Source organism: Idiotropiscis lumnitzeri, chromosome 9, assembly GCF_059441095.1.
Source record: "Idiotropiscis lumnitzeri isolate Australia: NSW breed Sydney's pygmy pipehorse chromosome 9, RoL_Ilum_1.0, whole genome shotgun sequence".
NCBI classification, from domain to species: Eukaryota; Metazoa; Chordata; class Actinopteri; order Syngnathiformes; family Syngnathidae; genus Idiotropiscis; species Idiotropiscis lumnitzeri.
The window spans coordinates 18,528,909-18,545,886 of record NC_142399.1 but is presented as its reverse complement, the minus strand read 5'-3'; the positions used below and the strand labels follow the sequence as shown (position 1 = coordinate 18,545,886).

At 38.4% G+C, this 16,978-nt stretch overlaps 1 protein-coding gene across 7 annotated transcripts in view; it reads right to left on the bottom strand.

Annotated features, from left to right (window-relative positions):
• Window positions 1–16,175, bottom strand: part of rasgrp3 (RAS guanyl releasing protein 3 (calcium and DAG-regulated)) — a 41,399-nt gene extending 25,224 nt beyond the window's left edge. For 2 of the 7 annotated variants that reach the window (XR_015845002.1, XM_088304107.1), the window contains exons 1-6: window positions 13,976–14,404; window positions 4,301–4,400; window positions 3,517–3,579; window positions 3,190–3,321; window positions 2,101–2,248; window positions 1,190–1,363 (exon numbers count right to left, since the gene is read on the bottom strand). Coding sequence is in view for 6 of the 7 variants with exons in the window: in XM_088304107.1 (XP_088160233.1) it covers window positions 1,190–1,363; window positions 2,101–2,248; window positions 3,190–3,321; window positions 3,517–3,579; window positions 4,301–4,400; window positions 13,976–14,060 (702 nt within the window). In the remaining variant the exon portion in view is untranslated. Of the gene's footprint in view, window positions 1–1,189; window positions 1,364–2,100; window positions 2,249–3,189; window positions 3,322–3,516; window positions 3,580–4,300; window positions 4,401–5,565; window positions 5,678–7,417; window positions 7,549–13,027; window positions 13,054–13,975; window positions 14,405–16,027 lie in introns of those variants that run through there. The other 5 variants (XM_088304103.1, XM_088304104.1, XM_088304105.1 and 2 more) reach the window with 5 other exon arrangements.
• Window positions 16,176–16,978: the final 803 nt, after the last annotated feature.

The following is a 16,978-nucleotide window of genomic DNA, read 5'->3' as shown; positions in this document are numbered from 1 at the left end:
TTTTGACCCATCACTGTAGTGGGTCACTATACCTTTTGTACAGCTGTCTTTCATATAGCCATTTGCTATAATCTGTCATATTTACAGGGAAACTGTTAAATTAATATGCACAGTCCCTGTATACATTTAAAAAAAAAAAATACAAAAAATATGCATGGCATCGTGTTGGCGTTCATGTGTGCGTTTGATAGCTATCTTCAATTCATAATAATAATAATAATAATAATATTCCTTTATTAGTCCCACAATGGGGTAATTCGAGATTCGAACCCAGGCCTCCTGGGGAGACTGGGTCCTGAACGCGGCGCCTTAGACCACTCGGCCATCCTGGCAGCCATTTGTCTAATCAACTCATTTGTGTGTAGCATGAGCAGGCAGTCGGGATTCAGGAGTGTTTACTGTATTCTAAGGTATACTGTAGAGCAGGGGTGGGCAAACTTTTTGATTGGCGGGCCACAATGGGTTCTAAAATTTGACAGAGGGGCTGGACCATGAGCAGATAGATGGAGTGTTTTGGTAACCTCACCTCATCGGAGAAAATGTTCTAAAATTTGAAATAAAAGTGAACGAAAGCATTACAACAATATATATGTCATTGACACACCAGAGTATTTAGAAAATAAAACATTAACAAGGTTTATTCATTTCATATTTTTCAAGTTCTGCGGGCCAGATTAAAACATTTAACGGGCCGCAAGTGGCCCCCGGGCCGTAGTTTTCCCACACCTGCTGTAGAGTCATGCATTGTGCTTTGCCTCTGTTCCTATTTGTGGCTGTTTAGAACAAATCCTTATGAGATTAAAAAAAATATTCACATGCAAAGGACCCTTTCTCTGCTGCAATAACACCAAAGGGCCATAACAGTCTATTTTCTGTGACAAAATTATAAGGTGCACACATATCCGTGCACTGGTACGCCCAGAGAGGCACAATATGACCCTAAGCACGGTAAACACTAGGCTTGCCCCGGGTTCAAAATGAAGTTGCGCCGCATTTTCCCACGGGTACCTGCCTACCAAAGTAGAGCCCCTTCATGTCACTGATTCAGTGAGGCAAAAACGGGAGAAATATCTTCATAAGCAACCTATGGTGTCAACTTGTGTGTTATGTGGTTGAAGTCAAACTGGTAAATGACTGCCACCATTCTGTGGAGGCCAATAGAAAAGCAACATTTGTTGTGGTAGCTTACCTGAGCCACATGGATGTATTTGGTGATAACCTTTGCTCTGGTAGGAGGTGTCAGCTTGCTTAACACCATGAGTTGGACCCACTGTGAAATGCCATTAAACAGAGCAATGGAGCGTTCCAGTGTTGGATTATCCGCCAAGCAACCATGGATCACATAGCTCTTGTAATCAGGGAACTGGAGACAGAAGTACAGGGACGGGATTATCCTCACAATTAATGAAAGGTAATTAGTAATGGTCAATAAAAATAAATCACAGTTCTCTTACATTGTTTCCCTTTCAAAGAGGAATAGTAGTACTTTGTATTTTTGTTCTTTTTTTTTAAGGAAGTTGCAATGGAACCTCCAAAATCAAAAGCCCCTAAAGTCATACAATTTATAGTCACATCAAACTGCAACCAACCATCTTGCGTGATGTCATACGGGACTTCAGCAGACCTTGTGGCACTTTGGTTGATTAAGCATCTATTTAAAACGGTTAATCGCACAAGCTTGTATTGCCTTGTTTTTTTTTTTTTTCCTCCACCGTTATTGACTGGACTGACCATTGGCACTTCGGTCTGTAAGTAAAAATTATGTCAGCATTAAAATCGCTCCCTCACCACCTCAACCCAGCCTCGAAAACTTCAGAAGTGCATTTATTTATATTTTTTTTCTGATGGCTTTCAGCACATTTTGCAACACTCAAAAATTGTTTCTTGACTTGCTATGTCCGTGTCCTGTCATCTCCAAAGAAATCTTTAGGCAAATATGACTATCAGATGCATCGTGGCTGAGTGTAGCAACATGCCAAAATAAGGTTTCTGAGGCTGAAGTCGACCATCAACGACAGTAATTTTGTTCCTTTTCATGACAATATAAAACCGATTGAGAGAAAAAGAAGAGCAAACGTGAGAAAAATAAATTGCCCATACCGATATCCTCCTGATGGATTTAAATTCCAAAAAAGTCAGATGTTCCGCCAGCTCCATGGGTTCAAGGTGGTCAAACAACAGCGAAGCTTTGCCTTTCTTCACCTGCTTTTTACGTTGCGTCAATTTACGCATCCAGTCATATGAAGGACTGCAAGAACCATTTACAACACAATCTTAGAAACAGGTGGTGTGTGTGTGCGTGTGTGAGACAATTGTAAACAAGAACTCAAAAATTCTAATGTCAAACATGCTGCTTATTGTTGGTATAGTACACCATAAAAAACAACCACAATTGACGTCAACCCCCCAAAATTCTTTGCAATAAAATGTCCTAGGCGCCTTCACTAGTCAAAATACGGCATTCTGATTAATATTACCTTTGTGGAATATTTCTTTTTTTATTTAATAATTATACAGTTAAGATATTGAATTCATCAGCAATTAAATATGGATTATTCTGTTGTTGTTGTTGTGTTTTTATGATTGTGTTTGTTTTACTGAATTAACTTGTGTCCTCAGTTAGTGAAAGAGCATGTCTTTCACTATTATTATTATTATTTATGGCATTGGTGTCAGCCCACTGACTATTATGCTATGCGTTATTTGTCTTCAAAAAGCATCGTTGCTTTGGCAGTATGTCAGAATCATCAGCACTGTGAAGTACTTCGGTCCGTAGCCACACCATCATACAGTAGCGAGCACATTCAGTTAGTTAGACAAACCAAGTGAGAACATAGTTTCTCCATCGCCATAAAACAGGATCTGTGGCCAGCCAGTTCAGTTCTTACTGCAAATAACTGCCAAAGTAATTCAAGAATAATTGAAGACCAACAGATTATTCTTCAATAGCCAAACCTGATCTTGAAACAATAGAGCATGTTTTTCAGTTAGTGAAGACTGAGGTGGTGGCAGCAAGACCCGCAAACAAGCAGTGAGAAGCTGAGCATCACATGAAAGGATGGTCATTCGCCAAAAGAACTGATTGATTGATTGACTTTGTTCATTTGATCATCTTCAATCCAAGGAAAACAGTCAATAGGGAATTTTACAGGAAAACAAAGCCAACTGAAAAAAGACATTCTTCCTTACATGGTGGAGATATCAATAAGTTTGAAATGCTCCTCGCAGCTGAGCCTTTCAGCAACTTCTCTGAACTCCTCTGTTATCCGAATCAGACCCAAGTCCAGGTTGAACTCTGCAGGGAATGTCCCTATCCAGTACCTGAACACAAAATGAAGCACTTACATTTGCCCAGATGCAGGCCACTTTTGATTTATGATAGCTCTGCACGTCTGTGAACTGTGATGATTCATGAAAAGTAAAGGAATGAAGAAATGTTGGACCAGAAATGAACTGGATGGCAGTTTGAGGAGAAAATGTGAAGCAAAGTGTAACGCATGGAAGTAACGGCCTTACCTCATTAAGTAACAAATCTTCAGTCTTGTTTTCTGGCAGTCATCATTGTTGCAGTCACGGTACGTAGAATTGAGTCAAGGACCAATTTTGATTGATAAATCAAGAAACAGTACCAAACAGGTACTGTAATGTCAACATTTTTATAAATAAATTCAATATTTTTGTCATCTGATCTAGACAACAGTAAGATGAACAACACAATTTCAGGAATTGATCTCTTTTCTGTCCAACATCGTGACCCTGTGCAGGGACAAGCGGTTTGATGATGACACACTGTGAAGTACGCTCTTTTCTGTTACTCTCATTCAGACCAATACATGACGTGGGCATCTAATATCCAAAATATATTTTGAAACAGGACCACATAGCTTATGGGACAGATGGGACAAAACTGGAACTCTTTGGCAAATCATAGGAGTCCTCTATGTCTGTAATGTACTGGGGCTGCTTTGCTACATCCGGCACAAAACAACCTGAACTATAAGAACTTCCCACAGTCAGTAAATGTGGGTCCTCGAACAGGCTCATGATCCACAACACACAGCCACAAAAGTTATTATTACTTTTGTATCAAAAATGTTGTCTGTGTGTTCACTAACATTGTCATCATTTGTATAATCCAATGACGTCCCAATACAACAGATGGATAATTAATAAATAAAACTGAGTACAGACATTAATGCAAAAATATCTCTGCATATTACTGCAGAATGTTTCTAGTATTTTGCTCCATCGGCAAGTATAAGATACCACTGTTTCTACATTTGACATATATTATGGATATATCAGCAGCAGTTTTCCAGCCAGTTCCGAAGATGAAACATACCAGCGGTGCATCAGCAGAAGCATGCGAGGTAGATTGCCCTGCAGCCCTCCGTTGTCATCTGTTCACACAAGTAACAAACAGAAATGATGAGTGAAGAGATGATTTAAAGTGTTATTTGTATCTAAGCCTTTTAATATTTCAACCACAATGAGGAGACATGAATATCTCAACGTTTTCTCTTCACAGTTGAAACTTTAGCTTGTCTAACCGGTGCTATTTCAACATTAGCCTTAATATGATATTGGGCAAGTGGTTGTTTTTCTTCCTCTGTTTGCTAAAAAGAATGCTTACTCCCATATTGACTGTTCCGTTGACAAAGTTTATGGCTGGCCAGTTGAATAATCATATTCATACCTAAGGACAATATGTCTTAAATCAACCTTACAAGTGTGTTTTTTGAATGCAGCGGAAACTGGAGTACTTTGAAAACACACACAGACACGGGGAGAACATGCAAACATGCAGGAAAGCCAAAGTTGGGCATTGAACCCACAACCTCTGAATGTTGATGATGTTGGATGTTCTAATCAGTCAGCCACTGTGGAGCCAACTATATTATGTAATAATGTGTTTTTTTTACATTTTATTTTATGTGTTGAATTTATTCATGTGGGCGGCACGGTGGCCCTGACTGGTTAGCACGATGGCCTCACAGTGAGAGACAGCATCGGTCGTGGGTTCGATCCCGGCACCGGCCATCCTGTGTGGAGTTTGCATGTTCTCCCCGTGCCTGCGTGGGATTCCTCCGGGTACTCCGGTTTTCTCCCACATTCCAAAAACATGCATGGCAGGCCGATTGAAAATTCGAAATTGTCCCTAGGTATGAGCGTGAGCGGATGGTTGTTCGTATCCGTGTGTCCTGCAATTGGCTGGCAACCAGTTCAAGGGTGTCTCCCGCCTACTGCACGAAGATAGCTGGGATAGGCTCCAGCACCCCCCGCGATCCTAGTGAGGACAAGCGGTACTGAAGATGAATGAATGAATTTATTCCTCCAAATTTATTTTTGCTGACTTGTTTTATAATGTACAGTAATAAATGAGATTCCAATATAGACACTCGTTGAAATACAAAAAAATATCAAACAAACATGAATAGCAATAGACTGAATATTGTTTTTTTATCTGTTGGTCCTGATTCTGATTCCGATCCTAAACCAGAGTTTAAATGTGTCTTTGAAGCTATTTCAGCTTTGATTATAATTACATCACAAAACATCACTCACCAAATGCGTGTACGCATTCGTTTAAGAGAGCTTCAAGAGGAGCTGCCTTTCCAAGTGTTGATGACCCCATGTTGATGAGAATTGGTCACTCTTTTGCAACAATCAAAGTATCCTGAGAGCAGTTGAGAAACATGAGGTTATCAAAACAGAATGCATGCATCTCTCATAAGAAAAAACATTGTCATCTTAGAATTTGATTTGTGACCAGTATTTGTGCTCATAGTCAGAAAGATTTTATAACGTCATTTATATAGTGTTGTGTTGATTTGAAAACGCTGCAAGTGAATGAGAAGCATGTATCATTTCCACATGGCATCTCTGTCAGTGAAGAAAATGATGGTAAATGTTACAGATACTTGCATTGAAAGTGGCAACAATCATGACTCTGAATTGTGCATACTGAGAATGTAAGAGAATATTTGTCTGTGTGTGCCCAGCGATTAGCTAGTGACCAGTACATGGAATATGCTCCAGTTCACCTGCGACTCAAGTGAGGATAAGTGGTGCTCATAATCGATGAATGGAAAAGGATTTTTGTCTGGCAGAAGCAGCATTAAACAAGTAAAAAAAGTGAAAAAAAAAAAAAAAGTATCAGTTGCGCTAGCTTTGCTTTAACAAAGTTCTTTTTATTGCAAGTAGACAAGTTGCTCCAGTCCACTTAATAGTCCTTGTGTTTGTCTGTGCGTCCACAAGTCAGGGGGGAAAAATAACATGTATCCCGTCAACATAATTTAGTGGAAGGACTGATAACAAAAATGTCATTAGACTGTTTAAAAGTGAATGAATTCAGATGAATGAACGCTGACATCAAAAGGCCACATTGAAGTTTCCTTGCAAAACATTTTTTGTTAAACTTGAGATGATCATTCTTGCTGGTTTTTCTGCTTTTATGGCTTGACCGTGCACGTTACAGTCAGCTGTGCCCTTTAGCATGACTTGTTATTTGCTGATTTACAATGGGTCGCTGTATCCCCGCCTCTGGTTAGCAGATGCGTCATTGTGTGTGCTTATGCGTTGCTTAGCATGGAAGTACTGTAAGATGCACATTCAGGCACTTTTGACTGCACTTAAAGACCTTGTGTGAAGTAAGTTCAGAAAATGGCAAATCTATTTGTGTCAAAAGTAAAATAATTACACATAAAACAAATAATGAAGCATGATCTTATTTATTTGGTATGCTCGACAAAATAATAGTTTTTTCAAAATTAGATTCTGCCAAGCGACCAACCAGGAAGTGTGACGTCAAACTAAAAGATTTATGGCAGAGCTCACATAGAAAGCTTATTAGGCCAGTAGGAAATTGACTCACAAACCCGAATATCAAACGTATGTGAGGGGATCCACGTTTTTGAAAAGTTGGAGGAAGCGGGGAATTATGTTCGTTGGACCACACATGTATGAGCCAGATGCTCAGGAGAACAAAAATATTGTGCCTAAACGACTGGGCATGGAGTGTAGACTAGACTACTCGAGACTGGATTCATTTTGTCTTCTTTTTCAAGTTTTAATTTTTTTCAGATACGATTGGTCAAGTTTAGTTCACACTTGGCCCCCAGCAGTCTGAGCCTTGACACAAATAGAGATCCATTTTGCAACAATATTTAGTCATTTCAACTTCAAATAGTAATTTAAACATCATCCAAATGATTTGCAATGAAAATGAGAAGAGTGGCTTAGTCATTGCCATGGCAACTCTGGATTGCCCATTTTAACTCTCTAGAAGTTTAACTTTCACGTGACATCTTCAACACTGACTTGATCTTCAATGAGTATCGTAAACAAGTAGCACTTTCACAAGTGTGACACAAACTACAACCTTTACTAACAAATTACAGTATATAATGGGTCTTACCCACTGAAAAGCAGAGTGCGAGAAAACCATCCGGACCACAGAGAGAACTGATGTTAGATACCACAAGCTAGCGCAGAGAGTTGATTAGAGAAGAGCACACTACGATATGACCTTCTCCGCCTTCTCTTCCCCCTCCTCTTGTTAGTAAACACAGCCAACCTAGAGCAGGAGGACGTCGGCCATGTGACTATACACACGCGCGCACACGCACACGCACGCGCGCACACACAAACACACATAGACAGTACTGCAATTGTAAAGGGGGAGTTTCAATCCCCCCCTAAAAACAACGCTTTTTGTCATATTTGTTCAAATTGTCTGCACGATCTGACAGTAGTTTAAGAGTGGCCTGATCTTGTGTCTATTATTTGATTTTCAAGAAACCACAATTTGCTCTAGGTAAAACAACTAATCCGAGATAGAAGGTGTGACTGATGTCAATCATTTGCGGTGAACTCACTGGAACACTCAAAGCAAGAACTGTAGTCATCGCACATCACGTGCTGGCCTGTTACTTTGAGCTTCAGGAGCTTTGCAAAAACTATAACGGAATATCCACCTTTGCCGACAACTCAGTATGTGACCAGCAAATTGAAGAAGACGAAACTTCAGGCAGCTGAGAGGATTCAAGAACAACGCAGAATTAGCAACATGCTGCTCAACAGGTAGCTTTATCACCTCTTATTGAGATTTAATTGATTGTATGTTCCGAAAAATAAAACTTTGTACCAATAACATCTCATGCTATAACTTTCACGATAGTCACGCTAACAATGTGTAGCAGCCATGGCTAACGTTGACTTGAGTACACTGCTAATACTAGCTTAGTAATGTGAGTCCCATTTCCATTTGTGTTTTCTGGCACCTACTCACAGACATTAGTTTACAAATTACTACATAAATACATAATCTGTGCCATTGCAGTAGTCAAGTCATAATTCCAGTAAATATTTGCATGAAAAACACTTCTAGGCCACTAATTTAAAACGATCAAATGACAAACAGTTAGTGGCAATTGACCATGCTTTCTAGTGTCACATGAAGTATTTTTTTTGCTCCTAACCTCAAACCCTTGTACAGTATGTACTCTAGTTTTCAGACATCCACAACACTCTGTATTGCAAAAGAAGGCCCGACCTACAAACAACAGAAGACGAAGAGCAGGGTAATATAAATTTGAAGTTATGTGAACTAAGTGGACTCAAATTCAAAGCTGTAATGCTACATTCCGACCAAACGCAAGATGAGTTTTATTTTCTCTTCACAAAAAGTGGAGGGGCTTGAGGGACTCGTAGCTCAAAGAATAAAAAAAACTGGCACGGTTGCTGTCGCAATCCCAGGAGAGAATTCACCGTGGTGCTTTTATTTCTCGACGCGCTGAAATGTGGTAGTTGTCTGCCAAGCAAAGCCTCTCCCGTTCTCTGGTCTGCAAACTCCAGCGAGTAATGTGAGGCGGAAAGCTCACCTCAGGTTTTGATATACGACATCAACCTTACCAACTGTCAGAAGTTATCAAAGTTAGAAATCAATATTAAACACAGAGAAGCTACAAGACGGCGGCAAACACGTTGGTCCTAGCACGAAAACAGCGAAACTGAGATTTGTAATTTTGTTTCACAACAAATAACGAATGTTAGGTTGCCCCCCCCCCCAAATCCACACGTGTAAATTTGCAATTTTCAAACCTTTCATGCAAATAAAACGTAAAACAATTGATGTGCCCCCCCAAAAATTAAAAAACAAAAGGCAAATAATGTTGGCCTCAAAGCGGCTATAGAAGTCAGCAAATGAGATTTGAAAGTATTTTTTCAACAGACCACTGTAAAACAGTAGCGAGGTTTGCTGGGGACATAATAGGTCAAGCATGAGATTCATGTTGCGTCTACGGCTGCAGGCAGATATTCCATCGACCTTGGGTTCGCACAGCTGGCAAAATAGAAGAGAAACTAAAATAAATATCCCCTCAGCAGCCTGGTAAATCAGTTTCAGCTTCGAATGAATTGTTGTTATTAAAAAATCAGTACACAGGAATTGAATCATTTGCGTTCGCCTTGTTGATGTGGTTCATTAAATCTTCGAATACTTCAAGCAATTCAATCATCACCTTTGGTGCTTGAGTGCTGTCACCAAGCGGCACAAATAGATTCACTTGTTCATCTATCCTGCAGAAACGGCAACATGATGTCAAGCTATGGTTGTGGCAAGTTGAGCTTCCGAACACGCACGCAGGTGACACAAAGTCTGGAAAGGCCCGATTATCGAGAGTATACGGACTGATTATCCTGTGGTGTGTGGTGTGTTCTAAACCTGGCGTGAGTAAAAATGGATTAAAAAGATAGTTTTCATATTACAATCTCAATTAAAAATAGCAATGTGCTTGACAAAGATTGTGTTTTTTCTTTATGTCTGTGTAGGCTTTAAGTCATCCGCGTGACGGGAATCTGCAAAGGTTGAATTGAGGTAACTTGACTTTTTGTGTTTGTTCTTGTTTTCGGAAGATATTCACATGTGACCTGGGCAACTATGGAAATCCAAATATGAACCAAAGAAACAAGAATAGGAATAGGTAAAAACTTTTTTCTTTTGTATGGAAGCCCATTCCCGCCAGTTAATGAATGAATGAATTTTTTTTTTTTTTTTTTTTAATGCCGGGACTAAAAAAAAAAAACTTAAATTAAACATAAATTTGTATAGACATTGCAGCTGATTTGACCAGTCATTTTTTTTTCTCAAGCAGTCATGGGTGCAGGGCTTTTGAAGCTTAAAATAAATCAACTATTTCATGTTGTCATGTTGTCACAATAAGAATGTTTGTTTCTCCAAATGCAGTCAATTTACTCTCAAGTTGACAGTAGCCAATTCATAATTAACCACATCTGACAAGGTAATTTACGCTTCACAACTCACAGCATCAAAAGCGAAAAAGAAAAGGCTGTTTCTAAATCCACTTTATATAATATCCTACAATTACTCAATGCCCTCTTCTTTTCTTGGAGTGAATTTACAAAAAGACATTGCTCTCAAAGAACATGGATCCACATGAACTTAGGTCGTATTGTTCCAATTGGGGAATTTCTTACCCCATGACTCCTCTTTTCAAACAGACGGTAACTTGAACAGACCTCAAACACACGCGACAGTAACGTATCGTAACATAATTGAGGCCTGTTCAGCGAGTGCTTTTGTTTGTAGCTAAAATGCTGACGGCAATGACGTCTTTACCTTCAGATACTTATTTGGATACACTGCATAACATACAGTGCAATAAAAATAATATGAAAACAAAAATATAATTTTATCTTTGAAAATGAAGAGTATTCCATATGATGCTAACCTGATTTATTTGCTCGGTGTGGGACAGCTCTCACCTCTTTTGATTATGGAAAATTCTGGGACTGTTTTTAAATGTTTTAAAGGCATTTGGAAATGACAAAGCCACTCTCACATGCCTGGCTCACTACCACTGTCCTGTACTGTCCTGTTCTGTTCTTTTTGTAACTAGCTGTGTCAGAGTGTAGCACTGGGCTCCCAGTCCACACTAAGATAAAATCCAACACTTTACGCAATGTTATTGTTGTCATATAGTGTGATGCTGTTGTAGTTATCTGTTGTTTTTGTTCTGCTCTCTCATTTCTCTCCGTTCTGTTCGATTGCATTTCCACTAAATGTCCACCAAAATTAAAAGAACAAAACAGAGTGCATATCAAAGTCTCCTGTTGCACAACAAAACAATTCTCTCATGACGAGGCCTATATCTCCTTTAGAGCAGATTTATTTACTCACTGCAATTCATTAGACTGAAGATGGTCAAAAGTACAGCATGTTCTTGCAGCTGCTGTTGATTTTATTCAAGGAATTATATTAACGCTTTGTTCCCTCATTCATTGCGCTCATTCAAAAAGTCCCTGAGCCTTCCTTAGACCACAGTGACCAACATCAGACTGTATAAAACCTGAGATCAGAAGTTACCCCGTATAGGTTTGTTTCCAAAAAATTCATGTATGTCATTCTAGTGGAAATGATTGAATAGAGGTTTGCAACATTGATAAAATGAGCCAAAGTTAGTAAACATTGGTTAAGTATTAACGATTTTATGACACGTTTTATGTTGTAAATCTGCCCAAATTGACTCGAATCGTCCAGAAATAATGAAAGCCAATTCTAGAATAATCATAATTACTGACAAATTATGGCTTCAATGTTTGCTCTTTTATAATACAAAATATGTGAAGTGACGTGTGACATAATTAACAATAACAATAGTAACCTTGTGAGTGTTTAGGGTAGGGGTCCTCAATCATGTTCCGCAAAAGGATTTTAAGGACTTTGCATCATCCAGTAAATCTGAGAATTTTTGCAAACACTATTTCGATTAGATGATGCTAGATATTAATATTCAAAGTCTTTGGTGGTAAATATCAGTAAGCTAACTTAAGTACTAATTTTGCTGTTTTGATTCCGGTTCTCACTATCTGCATTCATCCCAGCTGACATTCGGCAGGAGATAGAATAGAACACATAGAATCAAACAACCATGCGCACACATGTTAACACGTGTGTGACAGTTTAGGCTTTCATCAACCTAGTGTACATGTTTTGGAAATTTGGGAGGTCAAGTTTGGAAAGAGTGTTTTATTTTGTTTTAACATCATTTTTCTTTTCACCTTATTTTATATGGATCACCAAAACTGCCAAAATCGCCTACTGTCCGAAGACAGCTGGGGCTCCAGCACGCCTGCGAGGATAAGCGGCTAAGGTAAGGATAGATGGATGGATACATTGATATTTAATTGTATTTATATATGTATTTATTTTATTTTGCTCTATTTTTAACTTTTTAAATGTTTTTTAAACAGTTATATTTATTTTGCATTATTTTGCTCTTCTTATTTACATTTTTATCAATTATATTTTTTATATTCATTGTTATTTTCCCCCTTTTTTGTTTATTTGGGATTTTGACAACTTTTAACCTACAATGCAGAAGGAATTGTTATTCAAGGGGACGTCCTAAGTTCACCCTGGGTTAAACTATTGGCCTGTGATGGTTTTGATGAGATCCCCTTGGGTACCCATTCCACTTACGGGTTGTCTGTGCCTTGCCATGTCTTCTTTAACACAGTTATCAGGTTTTGCGTACACGTGCGTGTGTGTGTGTGTGTGTGGGGGGGGGTGTGCATGCATGCTTGTAGGAATATGTTGTTACTTATGTTAGGAGGGAAGGTGGGTCTTTTCATTTATGTTGTATTTTTTAATTGCACAGCACTTTGACTTGCATTTTCTGTATGAAAGGTGCTGTATAAATAAAATTTGATTTGATTTGCTATTGATCAAGCAAAATGCGAATAGTTCAACCCAAGACATGCATCGCACTGCTCCCTCATTTGAAAAACATTTCCTTCTGCATTCTGCACCAAAACTGTGAAAATCTAAATTAATTATTAAATAAAAGGGAAAATAAAAAGCAATTTAAAAAATTATAAGTGAAAAAAATTGGAAATAACAACAAAAATATATAATAGTCACTGATGGTGTAGTGGTACACTCGCCCGAGTTGTGTGCGGGCAGCGTGGGTTCAGTTCCCACTCAGTGATGGTGTCTAAGTCTGACCTGTGACTGGCTGGCGACCAGTTCAGGGTGTAGTGCGCCTTTCTCCTGTAACCAGCTGGGATAGGCTCCAGCACCCTCCCGTGACTCTGGACAGGATAAGCGGTGTGGATAATGACACATGATATATGTAAATATATAATACAATATCAAATGAAAAAGAAATAAAAAATATGTTTTAAAATTAAAAATAAATAGCAAAATAAATGTGGAAACAAATATAAAAATAAACACATTAATATGAATAAAAGTAAATATTTATTTATATTTTAATGTATGTTTTCAGTTTTATATATATATATATTCATAATTGTTTTTACTTTTATTTTTTTTTATTTTGGCAGTTTTGGTTCTCCATAATATTAGGCTTAATGCTGTCATGATCTGTATTAAGACTTTTGTATTATTTTGGATACATTTTGTTTTGTTTTATGTCTTCTTTTCTTGTGGTCTATGTCCAGTCTTGCTCATTTTTTTTTTCTCCCGCTTAAGCTTGACAACCCTCGTGTTTTTCAATCAGCTCCCACTCGTGTCTTGTCCAGTGTCCAGGTGTTCTACGATGTCTCATCGGTTTGATTGCATTTAGTTTGTTTGAGTTCTCCTACCATGTCTACATGGAAACGGTGCAGGCTTCGTCCCGACTTACTCCTGACAAACAAACCTTGATCCCTAACACATAACGACCGTTGCAAAAAAAAATATTACGCGTATAATACGCAATTTGTTAACTCGTGTATGCATACAACCACAAGGAGCTCCTAACAACATCCTCTATGTGGGAGGGTGGTAAAGAATAAATTGAAGCCATTGTGAACAAACAAATGTATTATTATTGTAGTCTAACTGCTACTACAAATTCTTATCTTTTCCTAATGACTACAGCCTTTAAAATCCAGTGAAGAGATAATCTGAGGTCAAATAAACACAAAGGTGACATTTTACCGTACGTACCTCGTCTATGAATCTGTGATGATGAAACGTTTAAACCATATCCACCACAAAGTTTGAAATAAAGCCGACAGAGCCCTCCAGTCATGAGCCCTGAATGGGAATATTCCCCGATTTTGAATTCAGTCTATTATTCTTCGTCTATGAATCGATGTCACGTCAGCCCCACACCGCTTCTCCACATTCAATGCACACTGATCCCTGTTGGTCACTTGTTTGTCTAACTGGCCATTAGACTTCCTTCAATTGTTTGCCCAACTTAGTTGTCCTGCCTGTGAGTTGGCTTGCCCGCACGGGCTAAATATAGGCACAACACAAGGTGGAGTGGAAAAGCAAAGCAGGAAACGTACAAACTTGAATCAAAGTATGCAAGTGTGTTGTGCCATGTTGTCCTCTGTTGCAAAAGTCCGGTTAATTTAACAAGCCACACATAATTCCAAATGAGTGAGTGACTCACTCTCCTATCAGTTTGTTATTCTGCTCACTTCCCAAACCGAGTGGTCATTGAATGCGTTTGTGCATGCGTGCGTGTGTCTCCATTGTTCTGGATTTGTGTGAGAGGGTCAGCCCATCCCATATTCCTCTCTAATGACGTTGTTTGCATTGTTTTGTCTCTATGGGCTTCTAAAAATGCCTGCCTAAACAAAAACATTGACCACATCCTGCTGCCTGGCTGGACAAAAAGAAAACGAGCCCTACTTTTATTGTCTCACTGTTTCAAAGCGGTTCAGGGTGATTATCGTTCAGGGTGCGTCTGTGAGTAAATACAGGCATTCTATTGATACCAATTACTGGTTAAATGGAGTGAAATTTTGTTAATTGCTCCCAATCCCGGCTGGCGGCTGTTCTGGTGAGCTTCTGTCGAGTTCACTCTGTTGAATCTCATCTCAGGGCCTGCTGGATGTAAGTTTCTTCTTGATTCCAAAAATGGCATTTAAGGTTAATAAGGGACTTTGAATTTTCCAAGCGATCGTGAATGCTCATTTGTCAATATGAGCCCTGCAACTGGCTGGCGACCAGCTCAGGGTGTACCCCACCTCTCAACCAAAGGTAGCTGCGATAGGCTCCAGCTCAACCGAGACCCAACTGAGGTCAAGCGGCATCAAGAATGGCTTGAATAGTGCAAATATTGTAGACGTTCAGAAATACCGTGGGCGAAACCTCTGCACAATTCCTTGAAACAATCTATTCTCTGCAATGGACAAGAACAAAGTTAATACATGAATAAAATGTGGAGCACTTTTTAAACTATTAAAAGTGCAACCAATTATTTATAAATTTTTTTACAACCTTCACTTTTTGACCACATTTGCTCCATTCACTTGCCTGCGGTTTTCACACCAAAGTCTATTTGACTGACTAAAAAGAGTTGCCCGTAGAGGAAGGGTTGCTCAATTATTAAATAAATATGACTCACTATAATTGGAGTGATAATTGAAATCACTACTATTCAAACATTTTTTTTTCCCAAAACAAAAACATTCATAATTGGAAACAATATTAAGACAAATAAAATGAATTTTATCTTCAAATAATAATTTAAAAAATAAATTTGAGTATGCCTTCCATGGAGTTGACTTGCAATACAAAAATAAAATTGCCATAGAACTACTAACATCAAAATAAACAATTTCAATATCATGCACACATTTTGTACTCAAGTATACCCACTCTGTACTGGGCATTGTAAAATTAGCAACATTTTAACAATGTTTTTATATATACTATATATCATTTTCATTTTTCTTATGATTATACCAATTTTGTGACCGTTAAGTGTACTAATCATAATCATAATTGAATTTCGATTAATAGCATAGCAGTGTAGTTACAATACATCACAGTTCTAAAATAATGGCCAAAGTCATTTCATTTGATTTTTACAATGAAAAATCAATGTTCCAAATGGTCACATATCATTTCTATCATGGGTATGATGCTTCTAATCTGACCACAGGATGAGAGCAGTCAACTGAGCATGACTCGGACCTCGCAGGATTTTTATTTAAAACAGCTACAGCATTATTGTGATTGGCATGCAGAATCTATACTTACGTTTCACAGAGTCACACAAACTGCTATAATCCTGTTGTCTGTTCTCAAAGAGTAAAAAAAAATAATAATAAAGAGTAGTATTACATGAAGAGATGAACTCCATCCAGTAAGTTCCTTGCGCACTCTCTCGCGGTCTGTCACACTTTGCATCTATTAATAGATTGTCCATTTACTGGAAACAAAGGTTAGGTGCTGGACAAATCTGCTGTGCAGGCTAGCGACTCAGAGAATGGGTACAACCCACAGTGGTGCCTCATTACTAATTATGGTTTTTATCACACAGAAATATCGAAAATATTAGACATTAACTATTAAAAGCTTATGTGAAATTTAACAACCACAGAGAGAAAGTAAAATACAACAGAATGGAGAGCCATTTTATTTTTGATCGGAGACACATGCTGATACACAGATACAATGGGAACATTTTTCATGTCCTTTCAAATCTTATCAGAATGAAGTACAAATTTAAAGGTAACATTGAGGATGAAAAATGACACGCAAACACAAATATCCACTTTGAATAATTTGGTTGAAATTCTTGTTTTTCAGGGGAAGGGGGATGTTGGTTCTGTCTCATATAAATGAGCCATTGCTTACCCCAACTATTTGTACAATGCCAAATATGGCATCAGTTACCATGGCGACCAGGGGCTCAGCTAGAACGTGTCCTACTTGTTCTCAAACAACGGCAAACAAACTGGACACAATGCCAAATACTCAAACGTTGTAAACCTTTGCAAACATTTTAGTATGTGCCTGATAAAGTATCAGACGCTTTCACTGATAACGCTGTTACATAATGCTAATTTGTGATATCGATGCAGCTCTGTTTACTTTGAAGCTTGGATATGTTAGCGCTTCACCCATCGTTTGAAAATGATGCTACTGATCAATAGCAATGTATTAAAACTGATCATTTAATTCCAGTTTTCTTCCTGTTGCAGTTTG